Here is an 18,921-nt window from a genome sequence, read left to right as displayed (position 1 = left end):
CAGCCGCAATATTAATGACTTTATATTCTGCTGGGTAGCTTAATCTCTATAACAATACAACATTTATCAGTTAATGTATGTTTTTATTATTATTAGCTGTCAGATAATTATATTATCCTGCAATATTTGCGTCTGAGATGTTTGTGGAGTAGAAGAAGTATAGAGTATGAAAAATGTGAAATACTCAAGTAAAGTAAAGCTACCTCAAAATTGCAATTAAGTACAGTACTTGAGTAAATGTACCACCAATAATTGTTACTCAGAGGAGTGTAGAAATGGAGCTCTCTCTCTCCTGAGTTAATTAACACTAAACGCATGCCTCTTTACCCTCACATGAACCAAAGCTTATGTAAGCTGAAGACCCACTTTTATGTAACCTTTATTTAAGCAGGGGGTCCTGCCGAGGCTGGCGGTCTCTCTTCTGCACAGGAAGGAGCTTCACACACATTTATAAATCGTCTCTGTCGGGTGGAAAACCTCATTATGTCCAAAACCTGTGGTGTAAAGTAACTTAGTACATTTACTCAAGCACTGTACTTAAGTAAAATGTTGAGGTATTTTTACTCTACTGGAGTATTTCCAATTTTCAGCACTTTTACTTTTACTCCACTACAATTATTTGAAAACTTTAGTTACTAGTTACTTTTCAGATATACATTATTATAGTATAAAACACACATTAACCACTTTAGCCCTTTTTTATACATAGGCTATTTGAAAATAGCCTATGTATAACATCGCGTTAGGGGTGTGCCGATTTCACTAATTTCACGAAACGATACGATACGATATTGGGCTCACAACTTCGATACGATTTCAATACGATACGATACGCACTTTTTTATTATGAAAATATATGGGGGAGAAAAAAAGCAAATGCAAACAAATAATTCTGTTTTTGCATTATTCAGACATGCAAACTTGTAGCTTTTCAGCTACAATAGCCGTTTTGAATCCAAATAGGGCAATAGTGTGACACCCGACCCCAAAAAAAAAAAAAACTTTTCACCGCAGGGCTGTTTGCATGCCTGATTATATAAAAAAAAAATCAAAACGATATATTTTTTTTCCAAAACGATACATATCGTCACGAAAACGTATCGCGATATATCGCGGGACGATATATCGGCACACCCCTTCATCGCGTTGTGAGCTTGTAGATCTGCTATTTTCATAGCAGATCTACAGTGCACACTGCAGGGCTGTGCAGCAGAGAACAGCAGATCACACGTGCAGAACTGTGCACAACATGTGGAGAGTGAGAAATACACGCCACCCCGACCACAGATGACCTCTCTCGCACACACACACACACACACACACACACACACACACACACACACACACACACACACACACACACACCCTGCTGGCTGGTTGCATCCCGATGCCTCCTGAGACAAACCTGACAAAAAACTGGCCTGACAAATCACCTATCAGGAGACCTCAAGGGGAGATGAATGCAATTTCCCACAGACAGGAGGTGTCATTCACTGCCGCCGTTTGTTCCTGTTTTCTCCTTTGTACTTTATAGTGTTTTGTATTTGGTTGATGACATGTATTATTGTGTTATTTTTTATGCTATGTCGATGAATTGAATACATAGGACCACAATGGAAACAATGGTCCCCAGGTGTAATCCTTTTAGCCTAAATGTCTGACTGTACCACGTAGGGTTGTAGTCGAGACCACCTAAAGCGAGTCCAAGTCAAGACCAAGTCCGAGGGGGGGCGAGTCCGAGTCAAGACCGAGTCCGAGAGGCCAGGGAGGGGGTCGAGTCCGAGTCAAGACCGAGACCGACGGGAGGCGAGACCGAGTCGAGGCCGAGACCGACCGGAGGCGAGACCGAGTCGAGACCGAGACCAGATATTTTTTTTATTTTATTTATTTGATAGAAAATGTTCAAATCAGCCTCATGGTGGCGCTATGACAGGCCACAGGAAACTGTGCACACTCCCTAGAGGCCAAGGAAAAACCCTTGCCCTGCATTTTTCACATCTGCCTGTTAGAGCGCCACCAGGAGACTGACTTTTGTAAAACAAATTTGTTGCTATTACTCCTTCAGATTCTGTCCAAAAATCACGCAAATCAGTACACAGTATCTCTATAGTCATGTGATCAAGACGGATGTGTCCGATATTTCATATTGCATCCTAATTTGCTAACATTAGCTTCCAAAGTTTGCAGGATAGGTCAGTTTAGAACAAAATGCCTGAAATCATGAACGCGGCGGCGTGCGATTTCCGTGAAATTTTCCACACACATTCCCACTAGAGTGGAAGAAATGCCGCCCTTTTCACATTGGCCTGTTATAGTGCCACCAGGAAGCCACAATAACCTACCTGACCTGGCGGAGACCTGTGCTCCGAGGAGCACTTTTTCTAGTTTTGTTTTGTTTTTATTTTGACATTTAAAAAATTATTTGCATCTTTTAATGAATGGCAGAGCAATTAGCTATTTAGTTATTTTTACTGAATTAATTACAATAATCACAATTACTCAATGGTAAACCTAGACCAAACAACAATGACCAAATTGACCAATGAGCCATTATCATCATTACACATTAATGTTCCTTACAGACAGAACAATGAAAACTACTCCCCTTTAATGACAAGGAGCCATCATTACATAGCACATCGATTTGTGCTACTTTAAATACATGTGAATGGTAAAGTTATTGACCAATCAATGACTAAGTCTCACACCCCAGCAATGAATCAGTGTTTCAAACACTGTTGAGACATTCGATTTAAACGCACTGTCATTCAATATGCGTTTGCATCTTCAGTTTTAAAATATGTAAACGTCATAATAACAGGCTACAGCAGTTATATATATATTTTAAAAAAGCAGATCTACAAGCTCACAATGCGTCCCATGACGCATTGTGACCAGGCCTGGAATTTCATCATTTTAGGCCAGGGGCAAGGCCACTTGGCCTTTTGTCATTTTTTAGGGCACAAAGGCCAAATGCCAGGGCATTTTTTTTAAAGTCCACGGACATAATGAATTTAATTTGAAGGTTAAGGATGATTTTATTTTAATATAGTACAAGAATAGTATAACTATCTGTGTAATATAACCCATATTCGCAAATGACCAATATTTGTACTAAGTTATATTGGTCTCAATATTTGTCACATTCAGCCCTGGATTTCACTGACTGAAGTAGGGGTCATATGAATCACATTAGATTCACAGATTTTATGTATTTTCCCCACAAAGTATTTTCATTCAAATTAAATGTGATTGAACTTGCACTAACAATGACTTTAGTTGATTTTGCACTATTTAAAATATAATATTTCTTAATTATTAATAATTGAAGCTTGTAGATTGGCTATTTTCACCAGTTTTTAAATAATAATAAAAAAAAGGAACATACAAGGTTTCCACCCAACAGCGACGGTTCTGTATCAGTACATGAGTCAGTTTTAGCATATTTCATTCTAATTGGCTACGATGACTGCCTATGAATTTCATGGCCTGGGTAGGTAAACCTGGCCTGGCGGAGATATGCCCTGTTGCGCACAGCAGAACAACAGGTGAAGGCAGTGAACTTAAACGTGAGGTGAGATCACAGCTTCTCTCTACTTTTGTGTGATATTGATAGCCTATAACTTTGAATTTGTTTGCAGTTCATTTCTATTGCTTACTGGATATTAAGACTCTAATAATTTTGGGATTTCGCTGTATTTTGTCAAATGTATTAATCTATATGTTTCTGTTGATCAAGCGTCGGGTTTTGTGATTAGATGCGCACACGCGCTGTCAGCCACTGGCAATCAATAATGTGCGCAAGGAAACCTTACTGAAAGCCGTCTCTAATCATCTTTAGATAATCTCATTTATTAAAACAACCACAGGCTACACAGTGAACACACAATAAATAAATAAATAAACACCTGGAAAGCTTGCGCTGTTAGTGGAAATAATTTAAAAATAATATAAACTAGAGGGACATGGCAGAGTGTGTTCTGCTGCTGCTGCGCTGTCAACCACGAGATGATGCGCTCCAAGACAGCTGTCCATAAGCGCCAGACAGCTCTCTTTGAATGTTAATGTGAATAGGCTCCTCATAATATGGGTATAATAAAATTATGTCATTGCATTGTAGTGACTTGGTCTTGGACTCGAGTGGACTCGGTGGGGGCAGAGTCCCGAGTCCCTTAGTCCGAGTCCGAGTCAAGACCGAGTGAAATTATGGGCGAGACCGAGACAAGACCGAGTCAAATTATGGGCGAGACCGAGACAAGACCGAGTAAATCAAAAAGCGGTCTCGAGACCGGTCTCGAGACCGAGACCGGTCTCGAGTACTACAACCCTACGTGCGGTTGTTTGGCTCTGTATCGTTTACGATAATCAGTCACTCATATTTGATACAGTCTGTTTTTGGCGAAACGTGTCATTAATTTGGCGGCGGTAACGTTAGCGTTTTCTCGTAGTCAGTTGATGCTTCATATCCATAGGAGGCAAACCGCCTGGCTCATTTGTTTATTTTTGGAACACAGTTCTTATATGCCGCGATATTAAAGACGTCTATGGGAATTCAGAATGGGGGGGGGAAACGTGAGAGAGAGAGAGAGAGAGAGAGAGAGAGAGAGAGAGAGAGAGAGAGAGAGAGAGAAATGTAATCTGGTTCTCCTTGCAGTGACAGCTTCTCACCAATCTGGGAACCCATCGCCAAATGAAAAGGAAAAACAGCGCCCTCTGCTGTTTTTGACTATCTCACTTGGCTCTGGGAGGAAGTCGACGTAGCACGCGTGCGCAAGGAAACCAGGGTTTTGGTCTGCCTTCAGCCTTTCACTTCCGGTGGTGCGACTATGTTTTCATTCCCACTAACAATATTTCTACACGGAACACTAACACCACTTCTCCCAGACAACATGGATCGTTTTGGTTATAAGCCCACTTGTTTCTATATGAAAGAGCAAGTTGAAATGTGAATATCTTTCCGTGGTTTTGTCTGCTCCGAGGACGCTATTGTTAAATGAGTTTTGGTTTGTTTTTAGTGGGGAAGGATCGGCGGACACGTAAATCCCGCCCATTACATTTGATTGGGTAAAGCGCGGCCTGCTTCCTGATCTAAAGGCACGCCCACTTGTAGGCCAGTGCGTACGCGATATGACGAACCCCCCCGACAGATTCAAACGCAGAGCAGAATCTGTTCTTGAGAGATTAGCTTCTCACTGACTGAAGCAGAAAGGTCAGGCAGGGACCAGTGGTGGCAAAGTTAACCTACTGTGGTGAAACGTTTATAGAAGTTAAATGCTCTCTTTTCTCTGCACACAAACCCTGTTCAGGTCCTCCTCACAGGCCTGCTGAAGTGGCTCTCCTAGCCTAGAGCAGTGGTTCCCAAATGTGGCTCCAGATGATTTGCTTAATGTGCAACATTGTTTTCTCACTCAACAGTAAACAAACCAACATACAGTATAAGTGTATACAGGCTATCTGCCTGTATACACATTATATGTGTCAAGTGACTTTTAAGACCTTTTTCATACCAACTTGTCAAATATTACGTGAGAAAGAGGCAAACATTGTGAAAATAGCCGATCTACAATCTCACAACACCTCACAGTGCTTAGTTAGGCTATTTTTTAGGTACTTTTACTTGGAGGATTAAAAAAATTCAATACTTTTACTTCTACTCCCCTATACGTACTGTAGATCGGCTATTTTCAAATGGCCAAAATGTATACAGTATATTGCTGAAGTGGTTAATGTATGTTTTGTAATAATAATCCAAATCTGCAAAGTAACTTGTAACTAAAGTTTTCAAATAATTGTAGTGGAGTAAAACTACAATATTTTCCTCTCAGATGTGGTGGGAGTAGAAGTAAAAGTGCAGAAAATTGGAAATACTCCATACTCAAGTAAAAAATACCTCAAAATTGTACTTAAGTAGAGTAAATGTACTTTACACCACTGTTAAACACTACACATTGTTGCCTGTTGACCAACTTTACTGTGACATAAGAACATTGAGACGGTGTGTGTATGTACAGTAAGCTGTGACATCAGTACTGTGTGTGTGTGTGTGTGTGTGTGTGTGTGTGTGTGTGTGTGTGTGTGTGTGTGTGTGTGTGTGTGTGTGTGTGTGTGTGTGTGTGTGTGTGTGTGTGTGTGTGTGCGTGCGTGCGTGCGTGCGTGCGTGCGTGCGTGCGTGCGTGCGTGCGTGCGTGCGTGCGTGCGTGCGTGTTGAAGCAGGAAACTCTAAACCGGGGGAGTGGTTAACAACACACAGCAGGTAGGTCCACTGGCTTTAGAAACAGCCATCCCTTCCATCCACCCGCCACCACGCTGAATTATTCACTAGAGGCCATGATGACATCACCTGTGTGTGAGTGTGTGTGTGTGTGTGTGTGTGTGAGTGAGTGCGCGGGCATGGCTACTGTATGTTTTGGAAAGAAAAGCGGTGACATCATCGGCGTAGAGACTAGAGCGTGATGAGAGTGTGAGAGTGTTTTGGAGACGGGTGGAGGAGGAAGCCATGGGGTCGGTGGGTTTCCCCCGGGTGGTTTTCCACTAGGTGGGTTTCCAATAGGGTGGGTTGGGTTTCCCCCGTGGTCTCTCCTGTGGGAGAAGACCCCGTGGCTCTAATTAGGATCGGCTTACAGCTCAGCTGACCGAGGGGGGGGGGGGGGCGGGGGATGCTGTCGCTGTACATCGTTTGACACGGTTATTATAGTTCTGAATCGTTTCTAAATTTCTAAAAGTTTCACAAGTTCATTTTTTTTTACCCATTAACACATTCCATGCCAGAGTTTAATCTCATAATGTACTCACCAGTGCCAGCGTTTTATTGTTGTTTTTTTGTTTTTATCATGTCGCCACAGACCTCGCTAAATAAGTTAAAAGTGCGCGTTCATTTGGTTCTAAACACACAGCGGATCCGTGAGAAACGTCCAGCGAAAACAGTTTCCAAATGCGAGCCGCCATCTTGAAGCTACAGCCGATACACGCTAAACAGTGATCAGCGAGGAGAAAAACAACAAACCGAGAAAATCGAGTTTTAAACAGGATCCCAGACAGGAAGCGGATACGATCGAAAAAACCGGAACCCGAATAATTCCGTTTCCGACCGAAAACCGGAAACGGAAATGGATCAAAAAAATTCGGAAAGTGCACCTTGGGCGATTAACATGGGAATCGGCGGTTCGCGTAGATCTACGCGACTGGCACGCTGCGGCTTTAAATAGGTTCGCGTAGATCTACGCGATTGGCATTCAATGTGTTAAGACCATTTTTCAAACGCTTTCACAATTTTTCAAAAATAGCAGATGTACAAGCTTGCAGTGCGGCACGAAGCAACACGCTGTGAGCTTGTATATCTGCTATTTTTGAATAGCCAACGCAAAAATCTAAAATTAAACTGGTTTTAATGGGTTAAAGCGGGTTTGCAAGTTAAGTTTTTATTTTGTAAAACGGCTTAGTTTTAGAGTTATTTTTAAATTAGTTTTAGTGTTACTTTTAATTGTTTGATAGTTGTAAATTTGGGACAGTCGTGACAGGGGCACGATTCAAAAAGCTCAGAAATATTGCGAAAATAGCAGATCTACAAGCTCGGCTATTTTCACTATCTAAAAAGAAAAAAGTAAAATCTTGGATTCTGACAAAGACATAAAACTAAGGACATTTTCTCCATGATTTTAGTTAGTTTTAAACGCAATACAGTTTCAGTTAGTTACCTTTTTTTGTAAAGCGTTAAGCCTCGTTTTTATGTTTATTTCAGTTAACTAAAATGCTTTTTAAAATTCTAGTTTTGGTTATATCCTTAGTTTTATTTACCTATGATAACCCTGGTGTTTGAGGTATAAATTGTTGCAACAATCTAAGGGGTGATTTACTGTATAGCCTATTCAGTTGCGCACCGGTGTTGTGCAATGTGCTCCAAAATTATCTGATCTACAAGCTTGCCGACCTGCTATTGTCAGACATGCATACCTGTCAAACGACGAAGCATAAATTAGGCATTAAGAGTCCTCATCTACTCGTTTGCTTCAGAAGATGAGAATCGTTGCTATGTATAGGGTGTTTGTTCAGTAACAAGGCTCTCCATGTCTCTCCAGCTCTTTACTAAACAGAAAATGTATTCTCAGGTTGAGATGGCAATTTCATCCAATCAGGATGAAATAGACTGGCTCCCAAGCACTCTGAATAACAAGTGCTGCACAGTGGTGCAAAGTACATTTACTCAAGTGCTGTTCTTAAGTACAACTTTGAGGTACTTTTACTTGGAGCATTTCACATTTTCAATACTTTTACTTCTACTCCCCTACACGTCAGAGTCAAATTTTGTACTTTTACTCGACTATGATTATTTTAAAACTTTAGTTACTACCGGTAGTTACTTTTGTAGATATATGTAGTTATTAGTTACTACAAAATATAACCACTTCAGCCCTATATACTTCGGCTATTTGAACTCATTTGAAAACAAGCTGTAGATCAGCTATTTTCAAAAGATTTGTATACATTTTTGAAAACTTGCGAAATGGGACATTCTGCGCATGAGTTATTTTACTTTTGGTAAAAAAGTATATTTTGATGCCAATGCAAATTGTTTATACCAGGCTTTACATTGTAAATGTGGTATTGATACTTTTACTTGAGTAGAAAATGTGAGTACTTCTTCCATCACTGTGATACCAATTTCATTCAATCATGATGAAATAGACTTGCCTCATACTCTGATAACATATACGGCACTTAGTAGTAAATACATGTATAGTAGCAGCACTAAAATAAGCCTAGTTGTTTACAAGTGGGTTCATTCAGGATTAATCTATCTACTGTCAATGATGTCTGAGTCACCTCACTTAAAGCATCTGAGTGTTTTGTGTGTGTGTGTGTGTGTGTGTGTGTGTGTGTGTGTGTGTGTGTGTGTGGTGTGTGTGTGTGTGTGTGTGTGTGTGTGTGTGTGTGTGTGTGTGTGTGTGTGTGTGTGTGTGTGTGTGTGTGTGTGTGTGTGTGTGTGTGTGTGTGTGTGTGTGTGTGTGTGCGTGCGTGCGTGCGTGCGACTGTGCGCGCGTGTGTGTGTGTGTGTGTGTGCATGCTCGCTCGCGCGCGTGTGTGCTTGTAATACTATACTTGTGAGCGTCAAATGTCTCCTCAAGTATAGTAGAATTTGAGAGATTGACATTGTGAGGTTCCTCACAAGATAAATGGTTGTTAGTGCGTGTATGGGTGCATGCATGTCTATATCCAACTAGGAACATGCTGTTTTTTTAGATGGCTGTGATATTCTGGGACTAAACGTCGTAAACAAACACCATGGGGAGGGGGGAGTTTATTGTGAAATGTGCGTATGTGGCCATATGGCTGCATGTATGACACTCATCAATTGGTAAACAATCTGCATTTGTAAAGCGCCTTTCATCCTAAGCGCTTTACAATGTGCATTTACATTCACCCTTTCACACACACATTCACACCGATGGCAGAGGCAACCATGCAAGGCACCATCCTGCTCATCTGGGTCCAAAATGGTCCGTCACAGGTCTGTAACTCTGAGAGTGTACAAATGGGACCAAATGGACCCGTGGGACTTAAAGTATTCAATCAATCAATCAATCAATCAATCAATCAATCCATTTGTACACTCTCATAGGAGTAACCGTGGCATAATGGTTTTCGTCTAAATACAGTGGGTGTGAACTAGGTATACAACACACAAAGGTGAATTTTTAGGACAAAAGAAAAAACAATCTTAGCTAAAACCACTCTTAAAGACATCATAGGCATGCTGCTCCTCCCTAAGTGTGAGGAAATCATGTGTGTCACACGTCCAACCCTGGCATACGTCTCCACCTCTCCGCCTGTTCTGTCCAATCTGACGTCAACCCGACGTCAACTGTTCCCTGCCTGCCTCTCTTTCCTCTGGCCTTTTTCCTCCTTAATTTACCCCATATAATCCAACCACCACCACCACCACTCTTCCAGTTCCTTCAGCTCTCCTTTCTTGTCACAGTGGAGGGGTGAATAATTCATATCCTGGCTAGCTCGCCGGTGGAGATGAATCATGTGAGTGGAGAGGAGGAGAGCGGGATACGTGTGCTTGCTGGCGCCTCGGAGCCCCCCCCCCCACCCCTGTTCTCCGAGGGTCCCCCTTCTGGCAGAACGCCTGCGTCGCGTTCAGTCGCAGCCCCCCCCGCGCACCACCTCCGCCCCGGCCCGTGTGGCACTGCTGTTTTAGAAAAAGCTTTCGTTGATATTATTGCACGTGAACTCGGCTGCGGGACACATTTTCATACCCCCCCCCCTCTCTCTCCACAGAGATACTGTCTGTCGGGCAGAAACCTTCTCCATACTTTTTGTGTTTTCATAAATTAACGTACCCTACTTGATCACACTACTGTGTCACACAAAGGCATCAGCAGTTGCAGATCCTCGCGTTTTGAGCTTGTCTTGATCTGCTGCTTTTGCTACTTTTGAATTTGAATCCTGAAAAGTAACAGTTTTGGACATATGAGGTTTCCACCCGACGTATAGAACATTATGAAGGCTTCAGTTCGCATGTTAACTGTGAGGAAGCTTTTTAACCACTTGAACCCTATATATACTATTCTCAAATAGTATGATTCTCAAACCTTCTAATTTCAAGGACATCCCACTACTCAGAGAGTGTACAAATGGAACCAAATAGACCTTTGAGGTGTCCATTTGGTTCCATTTGTATACAGGTGTCGATTTGGAACCCCCACAAGGAACCCTGAGTACTTTGAGATCCACTGCTCTATACTTTATATCAAAAATAGCGGGAAAATACCAGATCGGCGAGTGGTGTGATTTGACAAGTTGTGAGCTTGTACAGTAGGTCTGCTTTTTAAAGTATTTTTTACATACTTCACTATATACTTCATTGACCAGGGTCCTCTTGTGGGTTTTTTTCCGTTTAAAAAAAAAAAAGAGTCCCCCCCCAACTTTCCCCCTGCTCCCAAAAAAAAAACCTTTCCACCCACAGAAACACCCACATGTGCACGTGTGTGTATTTTCCTGCGCCATTTGCATGTGTGTATGCATTAATGTAGGCTGCAGCCAGCGGCTCCTCTCATGCATACCGTATGCTTTCTGCACGTGTGCATCTCACGCGCACGCACACACACACACACACACACACACACACACACACACACACACACACACACACACACACACACACACACACACACACACACACACACACACACACACACACACACGCACACACACACACACACAGCGCCGCAGCGACAGCCATAACTATTCATACAGCAGAAGGCTGATTGTTAGTGCAGTGTCACGCCATGTGACAAGACGAGCCCCACGCAGCTGCACGGCTAGAGCCCAATTCATGCTTCCGTCACACGATGGTGTCGTTGCACCGAGAATGCAAACCTTCGAGCTCACAAAGCGCCGCGTCCGCAACACGTTGTGAGGTTGTAGGTTCTGCTGTTCTCGCTGCGCGACACCGTTGAGCGACTGAGTATACAGTATTAAGAAGCCAGCCAGCGCCGGCCGGGACCAACGAGAACACAACTAAAGGACTCCGGTGGCTCACCGTGACGCAATGATGATCTCACTAGTAACTGTAGGCAAGATACAAGCAATGATACGGGTAAAGATACAAGTAAGATACAAGGAAAGAGACAAGAAAGATACAAGAAAGATACAAGGAAAGACACAAGGAAGATACAAGCAAAGATACAAGTAAAGATACAAGTAAGCTAAAAGGAAAGTACAAGTAAAGATACAAGGAAAGATATACAAGGAAGATGCAAGTAAAGATGCAAGTAAGATACAAGCATATAAGTAAGATACAAAGTAAGATACAAGCAAAGATACAAGCCAGAAATCAGTTTTAAATTTGATTGGTGAATGGCGTTTGTTAGCCTGGTTCCAGACCATAGACCCCGCCCACTCTCTGAGTGGACTGCCTCTCTTGGTCTGGTGTTGTAAATGTGAACCTAGGATTTATGCGGTACAAAAATGTATTGCCCAATGAGAGTCGGAGGTGGGGGTGGGTCTAACGACAAGCCAATCAGCGGCACGGGCCGTCCTCGTGCCGTGCGATGACGTCATGTGTAGGCGGATCCGTGGATCTCTTGTGATTGGTTTAGGGAAATTCTAATCCCCCTCCCCCTTGTTATTGCCTACACATGGAGCCAATGTCAGACTGAAGCTCCACGCCGCTTCAGTCTGATAATCAGGCTAGGCGTTTGTAGCTGTTGGTAGGGCACTCCACATTTTGGTGGCAGTATAGTATAATGCATTTCCCCCCATGTTTCTGTTGAGTTTAGACGGAACGAGGTCACCTGAGATGAGGTGGAGGTGGTGTTATGTCAAGCATACAGTGGAAAAAAATCTAAAATTGATTGATTGATGACGACGACGATGATGTCTAAAATGCTCCTCCTAACGTTGTCCTCCTGTCTTTTTGTGTCCTCTCTCTCAGATCAGTCGCGTGTTGAAGCCGGGAGGTCGTTTCCTGTCCGTCACCTTCGCTCAGCCTCACTTCAGGAAGCGCCTGTACGCTCGCCGCCAGTACGACTGGTCCATCGCTCACCACAGCTACGGAGACGGCTTCCAGTACTTCCTGTATGTGCTCACCAAAGGGGAGGAGCTTAGCCCCCAGGACACGGCTCTGGAGAAGAGGCTATTGGAGGAGGCTGGTGCTCCGCCCCCTCTGATGAGTTCAACGCAACAACAACTAGAGGAGGATGCGGAAGACTTCATCAATAATATTGACCCCTGGGCCCTCAAGGACACAGGGGTCCTTGAGGGGGCCACAGGAGTCCCCAGCAAAATGTGTTAATATTTTATTCTTTGGATATTCAAAAATAGCAAAAAAGTATTTAAAAAATAGCAAAAAGAAAAAATTATAACAGAATTTTGAAGATTCTTTTTAAACACTGATGTTCTCTTTGGAGGGTCCCTGTCACAAAATCATTTCAGATGGGGGTCTGTGGCCAATTTGGGGGACATCATGAAAAAGCTAAATCTTTTGAACATTTTAGCATTTTCGTGCCCGAAATATGGAATGGTGGTATGGATGTGTATGTACCGTATATTGATTTCACACTCTTCAGCGTAATATAAGGAGCAAAGTGAGTTCTTTATTGTGAATCTGAGAGCGTGCAGCCTCTGCCAAAAAAAAACTGCTTTTCTGCCTGGACGTTCTGCCAAGTTGATTCTCTGGCCAAGTTGTCAACAGTCTTGTTGTACAGGATGAATGTGTGAGGACTCGTGTCTCTCATTCATCCAACTTTCTGCCTTACAGAATTACAGCTTACCAAGTCAATCTACCTGTAATCAGGAGAGAAATGTTCATATTAATCTTGTGGGTTATAGAGATCATTATCATCACTGTCAAGTGGAAACCTTGTATGTCCAAAAGCATTGCTTTTCAAGGAATGGAAGGGGATGACTGTTATTTAGTCACAAGCTCTTGTTGATACTTGTCATTGGTTAACCCATTGAGACCTGGAACGCATCTGTGTCATTTTTTTAATTTGAGCTAAAAAGCATTATTTTACACTCTGGCTATTCAAAAATAACAGATATACAAGCTCATAGCGCGGCACCGAGTGCCGCGCTACGAGCTTGTAGATCTGCTATTTTTGAAAAATCGAGAAAATGTGGGCAAATCTTTGAATACATTATTTTTAAAGCGAAAATTTTTAACTAAAATCTTTGCTTCTGGGGGGTCCCTGGAACAAAATATTTTGAGATGGGGGTCCGTGGCCAAATACATAATAAATTTTGGGGGTCCTTGACATGAAAAAGTTTGAGAACCACTGATATAGAAACATACTTTTTTCAAAAAACTGAAAATTGTCACTGCACATGTTCCTATACGGCCTTGGGCGGCACCTGTCAGCAGGGAGTGTTGGGCGGGAGGAGTAGAACGAAGTGCTCTACGTCCTCCCGGTGGGGGCTCCTCACTGGCAGGTGAGTCAGGATACAGTTAACCTAAACGTCTCCAGACTTTCCACCTCGGAGGAAAGCCTGGTATTCATTCTAAACTGAGCCGTGTGATCCGGTTTGGAAAAAAAGGAAAAAAAGAATTACGGTGGTTGGTTCCGGTTTGCGTCGCATTGTTTTTGTTCCCCACATAATGCAAATCAATCAGTTTAGTCTCACTAGTCGCGCTACGAGTTAGAATAAAAGATGGACATACCAAACGATTATTATACTAAAAGAAACGAAACGATTATACCCAGTGGTGGGTTCTACCGTCAGATGCTGTGTACGCCGTATACCTTGAGATTTTTTTTCGTCGCCACCGTACACCTTCAAAAACTGTTCAAAACAGCGTTTTTTACATTTAATTCATTATAGACGCGCGCATGCCGTGCGTGTGGGAGGCAGGGAATAAACATAGTATACCTTCATAAAAAAACTAGAACACAACACTGATTATACCAAACTAAACAAGTTTTAAACTAGGGGAATCATTTTGGAGATGCACTGTTATTTGGTTATTTCCCCTCTGACCGGAACAGAAACCCGAAATTTGTATTGATCCCAGGCTAGGATACAATATCAGTGACAACACAGAAATTTGCGTGGGGAGGAATCGATTGGCATAACGACTAAATTGATGAGAAAAAAAGGTTAAAAAGGAAAAAAAAAAGTTTAATAATTTGGTAAAAACTAACTGTTACATCTTGAACTAATATGTACAACAGAATGCACCTGCACCCAGAATCTCTGTCTGTCTGTCTGTCTGTCTGTCTGTCTGTCTGTCTGTCTGTCTGTCTGTCTGTCTGTGTGCAGTCGCAAACAACCTACTATGTGTCTTGGAAAACTGCAATACTGTAAGGAAATATGGGTTGGTTGTGTGGGTTCATGTGAGAATCTGCTTAAATAAACTAATACAGCACAGGACAGAGCAACAGACACACACAGACAGACAGACATACTGACTGGAGGGCTCGGGACTATGTGGGGGGAGGGAGGGCGGGGGGAGCATTAATAAAGCAGAAATCATTTATTTTTAATTTTCCACTGAAATGTAATTACCATCTATTTTTAAGTGGGGAGTGGGTCTCAGATGGCTGTTCCTGTTCCACCGAGGTCGGGTTTTTTTTTTCACTTTGATCCAGGATATGTTTACTATGTGAGTTCTGCTGAAGATGATTTGACTGATTCATATCGTTTTCTTACGATGACATTATGTGGTCGATTCAAGCCAGATACCAGCACAGCCCCTGGTGAATAACATGCAAAATAACCGTTTTTTTTCTTTTCATGTCTTTTTTATGTTTGATATTGATCCTGAAATAATAATCAATTAAACAAACGAATGTAATGAAATGACAAATCCTGTGATGTGTTGGCCCTTCATTCTAAAGATAGTACCATTACTATTATATAGAATTACCTGTTCACTGAAAGCCTGACACTGCATTTCTAGTATGCGTGTGTGCGCGCACACACACGCAAACACACGCATGACATTCACACGCATTCACTGCAACACTTAGCTCCAATTGGAACCTCTCCCTCCGCTGTATAGCTCCGAGATGAGGTTCCACATTACTAGGTGCCTGTAGGGGGGGCGACACCGGCGAATATTTTACACTATGCATGATTCTTACCCTTTTCCGCACATCGTATCCAAAAAGTAAAGGTCGTCCCCCCTGCTCTCAGATGTCATCTAAGTGACGGGTTGAAACAAGCGTTTAAATCGTTTATTTAGTCAGCCTGTCGCCAGTCAACCCCCATCCCCATGCACAGTACTGCTCCCGTAAGATTGCATGGGGACAACATGCCACAGGCTGACTAGCAAGATTACAGTACATTACATTACACAAGGACAACAGAACAGGTACAAAACAGGTACAAAGTATACCTATTTAAGGCGAAGACTAAAACTAATTTTAGCGTGACTCATTTGTCATTTGTTTTAAGACTAGAAAATAGCAGCGTTTTAGAGAACAAAATAAAAAAAAAGAAGGAAATAAAAATAAATAAAGTAAGTTGTATATAAATGGCCTCTGAAACGGAGGATGACAAGCGTCCTGGCAGCCATGCTGGCTGGCAGGACGGACAGTGGGCACTGCCATCCTTGCTGGCAGGGTAAGGATGGACAGTGGGCAGCCAGCGAGGCAGCCAGCGAGGCAGCCAGCGAGGCAGCCAGTGAGCGGCCGAGCGCTGCTTGCATAACTCTCTAAGTGGCACCACCATGCCCGGTATGAGGATATTGATAATAGATGTGTTAGCCTTGGCAGAGCCCTAGTAAAGGGTACAATCAATGCACGGCCCCCACAGACAATAAAACACTTATGATGGAGTCATTTTCCTGTCTGCGTGCAAGACTGTTGAGGGGAGGACAGATGGGATTGTGTTGACAGATGGATTATTGAGTGGTGGGTAAAACCATCATAGATATACTAACTGATAAACAGAGCAAAGCCCTCAAGGAGCTCAATAATTAATGAAGAAATTAAAATAAATCCCATGTGTATACAATACAGTCAGTATTTATGTTCAGGTTCCGGTATACCCACGCAGCCTTGAACCAGGTTATTGGGTGAAATAGGTCCCCCCCCTCCCTATCTCCCCCCCCCCCCTCCCCGTCTCACACTCCCTCTCTTTCTCTCTCTCTCTCTCTCTCTCTCTCTCTCTCTCTCTCTCTCTCTCTCTCTCTCTCTCTCTCTCGCTGTCTCTCTCTCTCCCTCTCTGGTCCTGTTAGTCTTCAGCAGTGGTGTACTTTACTTGAGTAAATTCTGAATACCAGACTTTTACTTGTAATGGAGTATTTCTTGCAGTATTGATACTTTTACTTAAGTAAACAAATTGGGTATTTTTTTCCACCACTGGTCTTCAGCTGTTTGTTGAACCAGTTGTTTGTTGTTAGTGGCATATTTGCTACTGTACATGGGACATGGAATTGTCTTGCTGACCGCAATGCATATGTATCACAATCACATCTCTGCCGCTGTGGCATGTCCAGCAGTCCTGCTGTGACTGGACATGCCCGCTGATGTCGGACATGTGTGGTCCACATATCGACATATCTGCACGCCCACCACAGACCGTTAATTGCCTTCCCTCCGCAACATGAACTTTATACAGTATAATAGATATTAGGGGTGTAAAATGTCGAACCGAACGGCCCGTATCGAATGAACCGAAATTACTTTTTAGTCTTTAATGCGGAACTAAAATACAGAGTTTCCACACCAGTATATTAAGCTGGTGCACCATACCCATTCACAACAACACCACTCCAGTGGAGTGTTTGTGGAAGAGGAGCGCTTGTTTTTCTTACCTCAACGTCCTCAATAGTGAACAGTGACATAGCTTCTACAGTGCTTTTTTTTCTTACCCACTTTGAGCGGAATGTGCAATGAAAAAGTTCACATTTATTTGATTTTCAAATAGTCTCTGTATATAGGGTTAAAGTGCTTGAACAGATTTTGATGCTATATTAACTAATTTAGCTGGGGACCCCCTGGAACCCCCTCAAGGACCTCTGGGGGTCCGCGGACATCACTTTGCGGACCACTGCCACATACCCAGTGTAAGAGGGTTAGGAAAGGTCCAAGAAGGTGACACACTGATTGGCCAGTTGCCATATGACCCCCACAAGGCTGATACGGCAACTGGCCAATCAACGAAGGCGAAAGGGTGAAAACTGACCCTCTGCGGTTCACCCAAGGACAAATCGTTGAGGCTGCCTGGCAGCCAGCGGCACACGCTGTGTTTTCACCCAACTCCCTCCCCAACACTGTGGGGGAATTCCCAGCGGGGACTATAGCTTAATTGTCCACCGGGGCAGTGGAGTCTTGGATGTTGTTCAAGTTCTTCTTAAGCCATACAGCAGATTTTGACAGAATATGCTTGGCAGAATCGGGGATCCCGCAATGAGAAGTCTTGAAGTTCAGGCATGTGACAGTAAACTATACGTTGATTAATGTTCTATATTGTACTATTATTGTGTCTTACTGTTTTCTTACTGTTTCATGACTTTCATGGTTACAATAATGTCGATTTATCTAAGCAATAAGCACTGTTCATTTGTTATTTTCTCATTGTCTGTGAATCACTCTTTTTCTTTTGTTCTGTTTTTAAATGCATGTGTCGTTTTTTTAAACGAGGACCCCCAGGAAGACTAGTGTGCTTTAGGGCACATCTAATGGAGATCCTAACAAATAAAGTGGACAAGTAGGACTTGCTTTGGTGCTTAGTTTGATTTCAGTTCGGTGTGAGATTCGATAACAATTGTGCACTTCTTCCCTCCAGTGTGTTTTTCAGCTCCCTCGGTTAAGCGAGATGTGCCATCCATGCTGGCAAAGGCCCTGACGGTGAGATTGAACCAGGCTGGACTTACGTTATGTAACCACAGAACAGCCTCATGCAGGACACACTCTCACTCTCTATCTCACTCACACCAAACCTTCTACGTCTGTCTGCGGCTCTCTCTCTCTCTTTCTGCACGCGTCTCTGCTTTCCATTTGCATGACTTTCTTTCTTTCTTTCTTTCTTTCTTTCTTTCTTTCTTTCTTTCTTTCTTTCTTTCTTTCTTTCTTTCTGCATGTCTGTTTTTCTGCATGTGTGTCTCTTTCTGCATGTCTCTCTTTCTTTCTTTCTGCGTGCCGTTCCTTCGGTGTCTTTCTCTTTGCATGCCCTTTTCTCCTTGTTTTTCTTTGAATCTGTACAAGACGTACAGATTTACACTGTATATCTGCATATCTTTCTTTATATCTGCATATCTTTCTTTATATCTGCATTTTTCTTTATATGCATAACTGTCTGGCAGTCTCTTGTTCCCCTGCATGTCTGTGTGTGCGTGTGCGCGTGTGTGCGTGTGCGTGTGTGTGTGTGTGTGTGTGTGTGTGTGTGTGTGTGTGTGTGTGTGTGTGTGTGTGTGTGTGTGTGTGTGTGTGCGCGTGCGTGTGTGTCTGCGCATGCGTGCATGCACAGCAG

At 42.8% G+C, this 18,921-nt stretch overlaps 1 protein-coding gene across 2 annotated transcripts in view; it reads left to right on the top strand.

Annotated features, from left to right (window-relative positions):
- Positions 1–13,520, top strand: part of ece2a (endothelin converting enzyme 2a) — a 165,200-nt gene extending 151,680 nt beyond the window's left edge. For both annotated transcript variants that reach the window (XM_080439397.1, XM_080439398.1), the window contains exon 4: positions 12,440–13,520. In XM_080439397.1, the coding sequence (XP_080295523.1) occupies positions 12,440–12,799 (360 nt within the window). In that variant the 3' untranslated portion in view covers positions 12,800–13,520. The remainder of the gene's footprint in view (positions 1–12,439) is intronic.
- Positions 13,521–18,921: the final 5,401 nt, after the last annotated feature.

The sequence above is a fragment of the Gymnoscopelus braueri genome, assembly GCF_963280865.1.
Source record: "Gymnoscopelus braueri genome assembly, chromosome: 10".
NCBI classification, from domain to species: Eukaryota; Metazoa; Chordata; class Actinopteri; order Myctophiformes; family Myctophidae; genus Gymnoscopelus; species Gymnoscopelus braueri.
This window is presented reverse-complemented; position numbering and strand designations above follow the sequence as displayed.